This window comes from Rhinatrema bivittatum, chromosome 2 (assembly GCF_901001135.1).
Source record: "Rhinatrema bivittatum chromosome 2, aRhiBiv1.1, whole genome shotgun sequence".
Taxonomy (NCBI): Eukaryota; Metazoa; Chordata; class Amphibia; order Gymnophiona; family Rhinatrematidae; genus Rhinatrema; species Rhinatrema bivittatum.
This window is the reverse complement of record NC_042616.1, coordinates 57,176,995-57,190,849: the sequence shown is the minus strand read 5'-3', so window position 1 is coordinate 57,190,849 and position 13,855 is coordinate 57,176,995. Positions and strand designations below refer to the sequence as shown.

At 45.0% G+C, this 13,855-nt stretch overlaps 1 protein-coding gene across 2 annotated transcripts in view; it reads left to right on the top strand.

Annotated features, from left to right (window-relative positions):
• PTPN23 (protein tyrosine phosphatase non-receptor type 23) overlaps positions 1–13,855 on the top strand; it is a 227,711-nt gene that overhangs the window by 105,410 nt on the left and 108,446 nt on the right. For both annotated transcript variants that reach the window (XM_029588197.1, XM_029588198.1), the window contains 5 exons: positions 870–917; positions 1,528–1,584; positions 7,830–7,888; positions 10,500–10,579; positions 10,921–11,035. In XM_029588197.1, coding sequence (XP_029444057.1) covers positions 870–917; positions 1,528–1,584; positions 7,830–7,888; positions 10,500–10,579; positions 10,921–11,035 — 359 coding nt within the window. The remainder of the gene's footprint in view (positions 1–869; positions 918–1,527; positions 1,585–7,829; positions 7,889–10,499; positions 10,580–10,920; positions 11,036–13,855) is intronic.

Sequence of the window (13,855 nt, the reverse complement as noted above, 5' to 3'; positions counted from 1 at the left end):
AATACTTTTCTAGTTCGGTTTTTTGCTTGATCTGCAAAGTTCTACATTTTTGCAGCACTGTTATCCTCCAAGTTATTTCTGCTTTGATAAGGTTTATACTGAGGAGATGCAGGTAGCACACCAGGTTAAGAGGGGGGTGCTTTACAAGTTTTTCTCTGTCTCCATCTGCTGGAAGGGAGGCAAAACCCAGCAGTCTGGACTGATCCGTGGTACTACAGGAATGAAAATGATCAGGTAAGAACTAATTTTCCTTTATTGCACCAGCATTGAATAAAAATAAAAAGGGAGAGGTTTCTGTGAACTGCACAATAAGTCCACCCCCAACACTTCACATGCCAAGTACTTCTTGAGGGGTGGAGGGGCGTGGTTGGTTTCGTTTTGGGTAGTAGTGACTGCTCCACAAAGCAAGTCATGTGGAACATTTGCGTAAAGGTATTGCTAGCCCTGTTTTACTGCCTGTCACAGCTTCTGGTCACTTGTTACCTTTTGCACCCCCTTTTGATAGTTGGCAGCAGAACCTGCTGTTCAACATGGAATTGCGAAGTGCAGAGCATGCACAGTCTACATAGCTTCTGTGTCTGTGGAGAGCGGAAGGTGCAGTTTCTGCAGTGCAATCCCAGTTGATGGGCTCTCTGCCTTCTCAAAGAATAGCGGTACTGATTCACTTCTGGTTGCTGACAGCCTTGTCTTTTTGTATAGTGTTCCACAATGCCTTAGACAAAAGTTCGGTATGTCGATGGTGTCCTATCTAATCTGGCACTAGTTATATATTGTTTTGTGATTTGCTTGCACCAGGAGTTTTATTTTTAGGTGAAAGATTAGCACTTGGACTCAATGGAGTTTGCCTTTTGTCCATTTTGTCCTTCCAGCTGCACATGGGGAAGCAGGCCGAGGAGCAGGAAAAATATGGAGAAAGCGTGAGTAGATCTTTCAGTTCTGCTATGGTTGCTTGGAGCTAAGCAGTTGCTTGGGGGAGGGGGTGGTAACTTCCTAGCTCGTTAAACTGTACTAATGGAGCCGATACCTAAGTTGCATCAGCCAGAGAAGAAAGTAATTGAGTATAGATCTCTGACATAAGACTACTGGCAGATTAGAAGTTCTAATCTCTGTAGTCTGGAATTGGTTTACTATGGTGTTGGGAAAATGATGTTAGTGCATCCCTTAAACTGGTATAATAAGAGTCTGTGGTAAATGATTAGCAAATTTATGCACATTACATAGTCCGTGATCCAGCTGAAGGGGAGCTAGAGCAGGGTTTCTGCTACTTTGGTGTTGAGTACAGATTTTTAGCAGAAGAAAGGGAATGTGTGTTCCTACGTATCACTGTGGCACTGTGCAGTTAGCAGATGTTTGGGTGCAGGACGTTTGAGGCAAATTCTCTCTCATCATTTGCTAAATATTTCTCTCGGCCTGGGTAACTAATATATCTTGAGGGCTGGAGAGCAGAGGAAATGGGTTCTACCAGGAAAGATGCAGCTAGGCTCCCTGACATGTACTTTCAGAGTCCTGATAGACTTGTCTTCACAGGTTGCCTACTTTCAGAGTGCTCTGGATAAACTCAATGAAGCCATCAAACAGGCAAAGGTAAGATTTGCTGTGTTTCTTCAGAGAGTAGTCTGACTTAAATTTGAAAGCTGTGATTTACAGCCTGGGATTTTTTTCTTTTTTTTTTTTCTTTTTGTTTGATCCACTTAAACATTAGAACAGAACCATGAGACCCTCTCAAAAAAACTGATATTGTCCCAAACTGTTTAGATGTGCTGGTGAGATCCCTGATAAGGTCCTGGGACTTTCTGTGTTGGTGGTGAGCGGAGCCAAGAAAAAGGACACAGGGGGGAGGCTTTCAGTAGGATTATCCATAGCAGTTACCAGACAGGAACAGAATCCCGTTCATACTCCACCTCGGATGGTTTATATGGATTTCATCTCTTTGATCTTCGCGTCAGCTGGTGCCCTTTGCCATTCTCTCACTATGGCCACGATGTAATAACGTACGCTTGGCTCTGTGCATATGTACATTTTTGTGCATACAACTTTGCTCCAGGTTTAAGGAGTTTAGCACACAAAAACCGCACACAAATGCAAATAAAACTGCACACCAATTAGTGCTCCTGCATGCAAATCGCGTTTTAATCACGGCATTAGCTATTACTCCTCCAATACAGAGGATGCATAGGCTTAACTCTTGTTTTCTTGAATCTGGGAATTTAGCTCTTTTCAGAGGTGCAGTAAACTTTCTGGAGCTACGGTAGATTTATGGGGCTGAATCTGGAGTTTGTGGTGCAGTGATCATGTATTTGGAATTTATGCGCATAAAACATGATTTATGTGCATAAAATTTGTTTTGTGAGCACGGCTTTTATGCTCACGAATTCTTGTTTTTCTGCATACCACATGTTTTGTGTACATGTTTTTGAGCTAATGCATTTGTTAAAAACTTGATGCTTTAGCACACTATTAGTTTACTAGAAAAAGGGCAGAGACAGAATGGAGGTGATCCAGAGAAGGGTAACCAAATGGTTTGGAGTCTCTATTTAGAAGACTTATGATCAGAGGCTGAAGGATCTAAATATTGATAACCTGGAAGAGAGGAGATGCAGGGGAGATGGGAAACTGATCTTCAGATACCTGAAAGGTTTTAATGATGTACAATCCTCGAACCTTTTCCATTGGAAAACAAACAATAGAACTAGAGGTCACAAAATGAAACTCCAGGGGGAATGACTCAGAACCAACATCAGGAAATATTTCTTCACTGAAAGGGTGGTAGATGCCTGGAATGTTCTTCCAGAAGAGGTGATGAGGATGAAAACAGTAAACAAATTTAAAAAGGCTTGGGATAAACACTGTGGATCCCTAAAGACTAGAGCTGGAAATGAAGGAAAGGGTGTATGGGGGTTACCTACTTGAAGCGACAGCTACTTCCCCTAACAAGGCATGGGGATTACTACCCTTAACCAATTAGCTGTCATGATTTTGACGCAATTGCACCATCGCTCTCGGCTTTGATGGCAAGGGTAGGGGATGGGGGACGAAGTCAGAGCCCTGACTTTTACACTCCAGGCTACTCATAGACAGACAGACAGACAGGGAAAAAGTGCAGGACTGCTTCTCTAGCCAAATCCAAAAGCAAAGCACATTCAGGCAGCATTGTCTGAATTATCAAGAATGCTGAACTCTGTAAAAATGTTGATAGTAATTTTGATATGGGTTTGACACTGCTTGGCTTTGATTAATATTACTACCCTTAACTTAAGGCTTGGGGGGATAATCTGCATGGAGCGGCAGTTACTACCCTTAAAGGAAATATTAAAGTTTGTCCATTAAAGTTGTACTATTTGGGGGGAAAAAACTGCCTGTTGTAGTTTTAGAACATTTAAAGCAGCAAATTGGTGAAAGGAAAAAAAATCTGTTAAAGGTGTTGTGTGAGATAAGAGCTGGGTCATAAAACCATCAAGCAAAGTCTGTGTCAGCAGCACTGAAGAAAGGGGAAATGGTTGGGACTGACCTTCCCCCTCGCATCAAGCATAGCCAGTGCATGACCAGCACATGCAGCCAAGTCTGAATCTGGGATGAGCCGAGCATGGAACCAATTCCATGCAGCCCGCAGGGTCCTGTGAAGAGCAGGATGCAACTGGAATACAAGGGGAGAGGGGGAAGATCTGGTCTGTGGACAACCATAGGCCCTGATGTGCTAAGACAGGAGTAAAATAAACTGTGCCGAACATCAGGGCACCTTTTATTTACTTGCATGCTAAAAAGAGTCAACTCCCAATGTAACATAGTATTGCCGGCAGAAAAAGACCAAATGGTCCATCCATTCTGCCCAGCAAGTTTCTGCTCTTCACAGGACCCTGGGCTTACCTGGGTGCGAGATTCAACACACTGGTGGCCAAGGTGTTCCTCACTCCGGAGAGAATTCTCAAGTTGCAGTCGCAAATGGTTCATCCGAGGGACCTGCCAGTTCCCAAAGGTCTGGGATTATTTACATGTACTAGGGTCCATGGCTTCTACGCTAGATATGGTGCCATGGATTTTTGCCCACATGCGTTCCTTACAGAAAGCTCTCCTGTCCCATTGAAACTCCTCAGACATCGGATTCTAAGTGCCGCTGCCACTCCAGGAAGAGGCCAGATCCAGTCTCTCTTAGTGGCTATTGCTGTCCAATTTGGAGAAGGGAGTGGATCTGGAGGTTCCGGACTGGGTGGTGGTGACCATGGATGCCAGTCTCAGCGATTGGGGAGTGGTGTGTCAAGGATCGGTGGCCCAAGGGCAGTGGTCCCCAGTGGAAGTGTCCTGGTCCATCAACTGTGGAGACAAGGGCAGTTTGGAGGGTGATGTTGTTTTCTCCCTCAGATTCAGGGCCAGGTAGTTCGTGTGTTCTCACTCAATGCGACCATGGTGGCCTATATCAGTCGGCAGGGCGGAATTAAGAATCATTTGGTGGCTCAGGAAGTCCAAGAGCTCTTCGCCTGGGCGGAGCTTCATCTAGCAGCTCTAGTAGCATCTCACATAGCAGGTGTAGACAATGTATAGGAAGACTTTCTCAGCAGGCAACAGCTAGACCCAGGGGAATGGGAGTTGTCAGCATAGGCCTTTACGCTTCTTTGGTGCAGGTGGGGCAAACCCCAATTCAATCTCATGGCAACAAGGAAGAATGCTAAAGCAACCAAGTTTTTCAGCCGCCAGAGGGAATTTGGCTCCGCAGGGATTAGATGCCCTAGTTTAGCTGTGGCCAGAAAGGCTACTGCTGTATGTCTTTCCTCCGTGGCCGCTTGTAGGTCAGGTGCTGCATCGTATCGAGCAGGAACGAGTGATCCTGGTAGCGCTGGAGTGGCTGCGACATCCATGGTTTGCGGATCTGGTGCAGCTGGCGGAGGACAGGCCCATTCACTTAAACCATTTGAAGGGTCTGCTGCGCCCGGGCCCCATCTTGTCAGAACAGGCGGATTGCTTCTGTCTAGCAGCTTGGCTTTTGAAAGGCAGCGTTTCTGCCTAATGGGATATTCCAAGCCGGTGATTACTACTCTGCTTCAGGCTAGGAGATCCTCCACCTCTTTGGTGTATATCAGAGTTTGGAGAGTGTTTGAGGCCTGGTGTGCGGCCCATAACTCTGATCCCTTGCAGGCAAATGTGGCCTATGTCTTGGCCTTTTTGCAGGAGGGGCTGTTGAAAGGTTTGGCCTATAATTAGAGTCCAGGTGGCAGCCCTTGGCTGTTTTAGAGGAATGCTTCAGGGAAGACCTTTTAGCTTTGCATCCGGATGTAGTGTGTTTTTTGAAAGGAGCAAAGGATTTGTGCCCTCAAGTTCAAAGATGTTGTCCATCCTGGAATTTCGATTTGGTTCTGCAAGTTTTGTGTGATCCTCCTTTCGAGCCTTTACGCAGGGCTTCTTTGAAGGATCTTATGCTGAAGGCAGTGTTTCTAGTGGCGATTTTTCTAAGTTAGACAGATTTCTGAACTCTAAGCCTTATCATGCAAGGAGCCCTTTTTGTGGATTTCCAATGATGGGATCTTGTAGTGGGTGGTTCATCTTAGGCAGACTGTGGAGTTGCCGGGGTTTTTGCGTTTGTCGCCCGATTTTCCCCATGCAAAGGAGCTTCAACCTTTGGATGTGCGTCGGGTTCTCCTAAGATATCTCAAGGTGACTAATGAATTTTGGACCTCTGACCACTTTTCTGTGGTGTTCAGTGGGCCAAGAAAGGGTGGTAAAGCGACCAAGAGTACGATTTCCCGTTGGTTGAAGGAGGCAATTGTTTTGGCCTAAATTTGTAAAGGCCGGCTGATCCCTGAGGGTTTGTGGACGCATTCCACTAGGGCTCAGGTGGCCTCCTGGACAGAGTGTCAGTTGGTGTTACCACAGGAGATTGCTCGGGCAGCAACGTGGTCATCTTTGCACACTTTCACTAAACATTACTGTTTGGATGTTAGGGCCCCAGAAGAGCGTGCCTTTGGGGAAAGTGCTACGTGCAGGTACTTGCCAGGTTCTTGTGGCCTGGTTTGGCCTCTGTTGGAAACAGGATACTGGGCTTGATGGACTTTTGGTCTGACCCAGCATGGCAATTTCTTATGTTCTTATTCCACCCAGTGTAAAGGTACATCCCACTTGTCTGGACTGATCTGGGTATGAACAGGAAAGGAAAGTTGGTTCTTACCTGCTAATTTTCGTTCCTGGAATACCACAGATCAGTCCAGACTCCTGGCCCATTCTGATTATGAGTATTTTTCCAAAGACCTCTCCTGATCCTGGATGCTGCTGGAGATGCAGAGTTTAATTTTGTTCTGAAGATAATTGTATATGGTTCTCGCAGTTTGGAGATTTAAAATGTTTTCTTTCTTGACCATAGTTCAGGGGTCAGTTTGGTTGAGAGTTCCAACTTGTTCCCCAGCTCTTTAGAGGAAGAGAATCCTGGTGGTTGAATTGGGTACAGGTCAATACAGAGGGACTACAGGTGGCACTCTTGATTGTGTAGCAGTGCCTCAAAGTTTTTGTTTTCTGCCTCCATCTGCTGGTAGGGATGCATAAACCCACTTGTCTGGACTAATCTGAGGTATTCTAGAAACAGAAATTAGTAGATAAGAACCAATGTTCCCTTTCCCTTCACCAATTTTCTGCTTTAAATGTTCTAAAACTAAAACGGGCAGTTCTTTTTTCCCCCAGACAGCACAACTTTGGGCAATTTAAGATTCAAAACCAGTGACAGGTTGCACTTTGGCCGCATTACATCTTATTTGCAATTGTATTATCTAGCCAGAATCTTCTTGACATTCCTTCCCCCAGAGTTGTCCACCTGTCCGATACCCATGAAAAGGCCTTTTCAACAGCAGGCCCTACATTGTGGAATTCCCTTAGAGATATATAATAAGAGACTCTTAAGCCTTCAAAAAAGCCCTCAAGACTTTTTCAAGAAGGCTTTTGACTCTGCTGCATAGGGCTGTTCAACTGTGTCTTTCTGTTCTGCTTTACACTCAGCAGTTTAGGGCAAGCAGTTTGGATATTTTGCTTTTTTTCTCATGTTGTTTTTTTGTTTACTTTTATGCTCGTATGATTGTACCCCATCTCAAAGTGGGCACGGGTAATATATTTTAAATATAATAAATTGTTTTTGTCTGGGCAGTTATAAAATACAGGTAGTATACATTATGCTCTAGATCAAAAGAACAGAGCTGTAATAATGTTTGTAGCTCAAGGCAGGCAGACCCTTAGGGTCTGCTGCTTGTTGTCAGTTTTTTGTTTTTTTTTTGCAAGCTGGAGTTGTCATGCAGGTTGCTCTAGAAGATTCTGGAATTTCAATGTCTAGGGATGGCCCAGTGTGTCATGCTCCATTGTAATTGAAAAGTGCAGATAAGAGTGTCTCTGTGTACAGTATGAAATCTCGCTAACATTGATAGGACATGACTTGGTCGCTCTATGAAGTCATAGAGCCCCCTAGACTGAGGAATAAAAGAAAAGAAAAATGCACCTCTTCAAGTCTGTTTTTCTTAAAAGCAGCTGAAACAAAGGCTGCCAGTGGATATAAACCCACCATATTGCTGCCCAGCATTTAATAGGGTGTTTCGACCGTGCCATGGTCGCAGAGCATCTGCAGCCACCACTGCATGGAACTGCCTGCTAAGAAAGAAGTCAAGTGAAACTTTTATTCATTATTCCCGGTGTGTGGCAGGTGGTTTATGGCTGGTAACAGCCTGGCTTGTCATTAGTGAAATGTGTCCTAAGCAGTCTAGCTTGCTGAGTACAGGGATGGGAGAAGCAGAGGGGCAAAGCTTTACAGTGTAAAATAATGCAGTATTTCCACACAGCATGAGACTTTGCATTCTCTTCTCTTCTAGGGTCAGCCAACAACTGTTCAAGATGCCCTGAGATTCACGATGGATGTGGTTGGAGGAAAGTGAGTGAGAAAATAACAATGAGAAGAATCTATGCTTAGTAAGACGACTGAGGGTTTTGGGGTACCTGTTTAAGATAAAGTTTCTCGCCAGCCCGGTGGCTCAGCGCCAGTGCCGCACTTTGCCATGTAGGAGGAGGACCTGAGTTCAGGTCTAAGCTCTGATCCTTTGCTGGCTGGGGATGCTGCAGAGGCAGCGTTCGCAACCCCTGGTAGGTGAGAGGGAGTCAAGATCACTGAGCAATGGCACCACCTAGTTATTGCAGAGCCCTGGGAAATGGGAGTCCCAGCTGTCATGGAACAGTGACACCTACTGGCAGACTCGGGATGTACAGACAGCAGATTCCAGAGGTGGCTGTACACTGTGGGCCCCCAGCTAAAGGTTGTTACAGTGGTAGATGTTCTAGATAGGAGAATATTAAAAATGGAGGGGATAGCCACGAGTTATTTGGGAATTCAGGATTATGGCGCGCTAGCTGTGAGCCAGTTCTGAGTCAACTGAAAAGTCACACAACCAGAAATAAGCTGCTAGATCAAAAACTAGAGTTCTTTCTTACTGAACATGTTACCCTCTTAATGTATAAATTAAATGTAATTTTCAAATCTCCCGCATAATTTATTTGCATAAGTTACACCAGTTTTCAAAGTGTTTGCTTGGAAAATTCTCCCCCCAGATCTAACCAGCAAAAGTTACACCTGTTTGGTGCACACTAAATTTTTCTGAAAATTCCTATGCATATGGTTGAATTTTATAAAGCACATGTGCAAATCCAAATGCTGTCTCAGTGCCCCCTGGAAGGGCCTCTGCTCTGTGTTACCAGTAGAAATCCCTTGTCAGAATTACCCTCTGCTGCACCTAAAACCTGCAATTCAACTCCTTGGTCATAATATAGAGCTTGGTTGTTTGGTGCTGAGGGGGCCAGGACCTGCGTGCGGCATGGCAGAGAACAGTCTGCAGCAGAATAGTCATTATGGCAAGCTGGGACCTCTGGGCCCACTTTCCCAGCCCTACCGCAAAACCACAGACTCCGCTTGATGCAAGGATCCTCTGTCATTGCCTCCATGCCACCTTGAATGGCACCACTGATCTGTTTTTTTTGTCCCTGCCACGTTCTGTGGGAGGCTGACTCATGCATCCACTGCTCTGTGAAGAATGGTTTCCTTATGTTACTCCTGAACTGACTCCTTTCCAGCCTCTTGATCCTTTGTTCTAGAACCTACTTTTTTCCTGTAAAGTGGCGTCTTGTGCGTTATGCTGATTCTTCAAGAACATAAATGTCTGTGCCATTATGCTTCCTTCAGATGACCTTTACTGATGGCCTGCTGTGTTATTTGATACTGTTGTCATTTGAATGTATGAACACTTATTTTGTGCCCTGAGAGGGTTCTGGCTGCACTGCTTGTCATCTAGAATTGATTGGTATCTTCCTTCCGGGCCCTTTGCTCAGCACATGCTGCTATTTAAAGCTTCCAGGCCATTTAGAACTTACCTAGTCGGATCCAGGAGGAGAGTTTTCTCCAGGGTGGGGCCAACCTTATGGAGTGCCTAGCCCGGTGAATTTAAATTAGACCTGGATTATTTAATATTTTGTCATTAGCTGAAAGTGAGACTTTTCAGGCAGTGTTCGTATGCATTGATCTCTGTTAGTTTCTAGAACTAGGTCTAATAACTTATTGGAGGCCAGTGTTGATTACTTAATTTGGGTTTTATGGTTTGTATGATTTATTTATAAATTGTATTAAGTTTTGTTGATGACTTCCTGCTGTTGTCATGTGATGTGTGTAATTGTACCTTCTTGGATGTTTTGTATTAATCACTTTGATTGAACTTGCAGTATATAAAATTAAAATTGAAATTGAAAAATCAGTGATTTTTGAGCCCTAATAGAAGCAGAGTTGTTTATTTTATTTTTTGGTTTTTTTACATCACCACTTATTCATCATTTGGTCAGAGAGCACACATGTAAAGGGTTCCCCCTATCACTGCACACTAGTGATGCAGATGTGTTGTGGAACGACTGTTGGCCAAGTTGGGCAACCTTGCCCTCTTTCGCTAACAAGTGTGTGAAAGAGTTGGTGGAGGGAGCCGAAACTGTGCAGCTAACTTAGAGTAAAGGCATGCCTTGCATTAAATTCAAACGCATTTATTACCCCCCACCAAAAAATATTCTCTGTACCATAATCCAACATTTGGGTTTCCTTTGAGCCTGCATTAGCTAGTACATGCAACTGTTCTGCCAAGAAATGGTTTGGACAGGTTGCACCTTCTGTAGCCTTCAGTAGTCTATAAAAGTTCAGTAACATGGAGAGCAAATGTCCCCTTCCATCCACACATACATATATATATATATATATTACATGAAACGTTTTGCAATGCTTTCAAAGTGGTGAAGAACTTGTGGCATCTCCCCATGGACATGGGTGCTCGGCTGCCTGGTAGTTGGGTGCTGGATAGTTCGAGGGTTCCCTTAGCTGTTTTACTGGATCAGGGTAAGATTAGCATTGATAGACAAAGGGGGAGAGATGGGTCTTGAGGGAGGGAGATGGTGAGTTGTCTGTGGCAGATCATCCCAGTAAGCCTTTCTCTGTCTCTCAAAACTTGTTTGGTTTCTAGGTACAATTCTGCCAAAAAAGACAACGATTTTATCTACCATAAAGCAGTCCCCGCTCTGGATACCCTGCAGCCCGTGAAAGGTGAGAGATGTTCAGACCTCTTCTTAAACCCTTGCCCTCGCCGATTCCTCCTCTGCCAGCCTTGGTTTGGAAGTGGTCTGTACAAGCCTCTCTGAGGATTAATTCTGCGGAGGAGACCTGGAGTCTTTCACATTTGCAGTCTTGTTCCTCTTCCCCACCCCCCCGTTGCTGCAATATGGAGGCATAGTACCATGTTTGAAAGTGAGGGTTGGATGGCATACACATCCATGTTCTGAGCCTACCCTTCCCAGCACTAGCTGTGCTTCCACAGTTACACTGACAGTTCTCAGTTGTTAGGCTGTGCACAGTTAACACTGATGTGTATTTCTTTCCTTCCCAAGGAGCCCCCTTGGTAAAGGCACTTCCTGTGAACCCCACCGATCCTGCTGTAACTGGTCCTGATATCTTTTCCAAACTGGTGCCAATGTCCGCTCATGAGGCTTCTTCCTTATACAGGTATCTAGAAAGTTTTTCTTTGACTGAGCAAATTCTCCCTTGCAATGACAGCATGGGTGGCAGGCATAGAGCAGAAAACTGGTAAAATGCCTGTTAAAATCTTGGTAAGATGGGAGAAGAGCACAGAAAAGTAGAGTTCTTCTTTTGTGCGTTCTGTATAATTTTGCGATGTAATACTCTTTTCGGCATGCTTTGTCTACACACACGAGGTGATTTTCAAAGGAGTTACTCATGTAAATGTAATGTACTATCGTAGCAATTAAAAAAAAAACATTTATGCACGTAAGGCGTACTTACAAGTGAATATCCTATGGACAATTCAATGGCATAAATTGTAGCAATTTTCAAAAGCCCATTTATACAGGTAAAGTACATTTACGCACAAAACCTAGTTTTAAACGTGTAAATGCTTTTTAAAATCATGCCACATAGTGAGCCCACATAAGTTTACCTTGACACAGCAGGTTAAAGGATTACGCTTCATGTTCTGAGGACATGGTGAGAGAAAAAAGAAAACAAGAACCCCCTTCACTATCGAAAAATGAGGCAAAATTCTGTAATGCGAGTCTTGGACACGATCTGTGTCTAATAAAAGGTTTTCTCCTTCGAGGTTCTGGAGCAAGGGAATTAAAACCAAGGGATGCTGTGCACCTGTGGCCTGGTGCTGTTCCAGGCTTGAAGACCCTGTAACCCCCCCAACCCCTCCTCCCAATACATATTATTAGAGTTGCAGTTTCCCCTTAACTCTGTTCTGGTCCATGGTGACCTCTGTGTTTTCCTGACCGAATTACTTCTGAGCCATGTTGCGCCCTCCCCTTTCTCTGATGTACCTCCCCTTTCCCTTGTAAGTTAGCAAAATTGAAGGCTTTCTCTTGGTTGGTGGTTTCATTTAGATTTGGATGCTGTGGGTCCTGTCAATTTGTTTTGAAGTTTGGTGCAACAAATATGCTCTCAGCAGCCACACTGCTCAAGATGCTGATTCAGCAATGAATGGGATTTTCATAGTTTTCCCCTCCTTCTCAGTTTTTATCTTTCACTTCTGTTTGTTTCTTTCACCTTGCTGACCTTCTTATCTCTCTGTCCTCCCCCTCCATCTCCCCTTCTGTGTTTTCTAACTCAAATTCCCTCATCCTTCCGTGCCTTCTCTTCTGCTTCTCCATCTTAATCCTCATTTGCCCTTTCATCTCCCTATATTTGTCTCTCCTCTTACATAAGATCAAAAGAATTGCCATACTGGGTCCATCAAGCGCAGTCTTGATGGACCCAGTTTGAAACAGTGGCCAATCCAGGTCAAAAGTACCTGGCAAGGTCGTAAATAGATCTGATGCTGCTATCACACAGTAATAAGTAGTGCTATTTCCGAAGTCTACTTGATTAGTAACAATTTATGGACTTCTTCAGGAACTTGTCCAAACCTTTTTAAAACCCAGCTACCTTAGCCACATTCTCTGGCAATGAATTCCAGAACTTGTGCGCATTGAGTGAAAAAAAATGTTTGTTTTTAATGTGCTACTCACTTGCTTCATGGAGTGGCCTTTAGTCTTTCTTTTTTAAAAGAGTGAATATTTGGTTTCTTCGAGGGTAAGCAGGATGGCAGTCCTCACGGACAATTGAGTCTGTGCCTATACCACTGGCTGGATGCCAAGTGCCTAGGGCCATGTTCCCTTCTTCAGGCAGTGAGGATGAGGGCCCGAATGATCCTGGGGGCTGACTTCTCTGATGTTTGACGCATCGGATGGTCTCCCCTCAGAATTGTTTCCTCCTGACGACAGAAGGAAATCTCCGGAGACCTCTCCTTCACAGGGTATGTCCAGGTGATGGCGGGAGTCATCCCATTTCAGTTACAGACCGAGGAGGATACCAGACACAAGATGCTGAATATGCTCCAGTATGTGGAGCCTCCTAAAGAGATTGTGGCAGTCCCGGTAAACGAGATCTTTGTGAAGTTACTGATGAGCATGTGGGAACACCCCCTATCAGTTCCTCCCATTATTAGGAACGTAGATGCAATTTATCTCGTCCAGAAGGCTCTCTGATTCGACAGGCATCAGCTGGCACACCAGTCTGTGATGGTTGAATCCTTTCTCAAAAAGGCCAAACACACTTGGACCCATTCCTCAGCGCCCCTAGGGAAGGATCAGAGGGCCATGGAAGTTCTTGGGAAAGAGGTTTTTAGTGCACTATACTTATTGCCCGCATAGTGGCCTACCAGCTCTATATGAGGCAATATATGCGGGACATTTTGAAGCAGGTGCAGGACGTGGCTGAGCAAGACATGCTGCTATCACTGGTGCAGAAAACCTGGGGTTAAATCGACCTACTGTTTTCGAGACTATTTATCAAGGGTATCTGCTGCTGGAATCTGTGCTCGCAGACTCGCCTGGCTGTAGATGTCAGCAAGTTGCTCCCTAGATCAGACGTGCCATTTACCGGGAAGAATCTCTTCAGAGATAAGGTGAAGGATGCAGTAGTTCAGATGCAGGAGTACCATGCGATATTCCAACAGCTCTCCACTGGCACCCAGGACCCATTCTTCTCAGTCAGGTGAGCTTTGAGGTCTGGACAAAGGAAGTCTTTCTTCTCTCTGAGGAAATACTATCCTCTGCCACCTCGGCCCCCAGCAGCAGCAGCAGCAGGACCCTCGCAGCCGCCCTAAGTAGCAGAGGGCCCTGAAGCCCCAGCCAGCATCCCAGTCAGTTCCTGGGACAGAGGTTTTGACTGGTTTACTGGGAGCAGAGCCAAGTCTGCCATACCCGATATGATGGATCCCCTGGTTGGGGGGGGGGGGGGGAGGTAGGCTGCGGTTCTATATGAAATGGT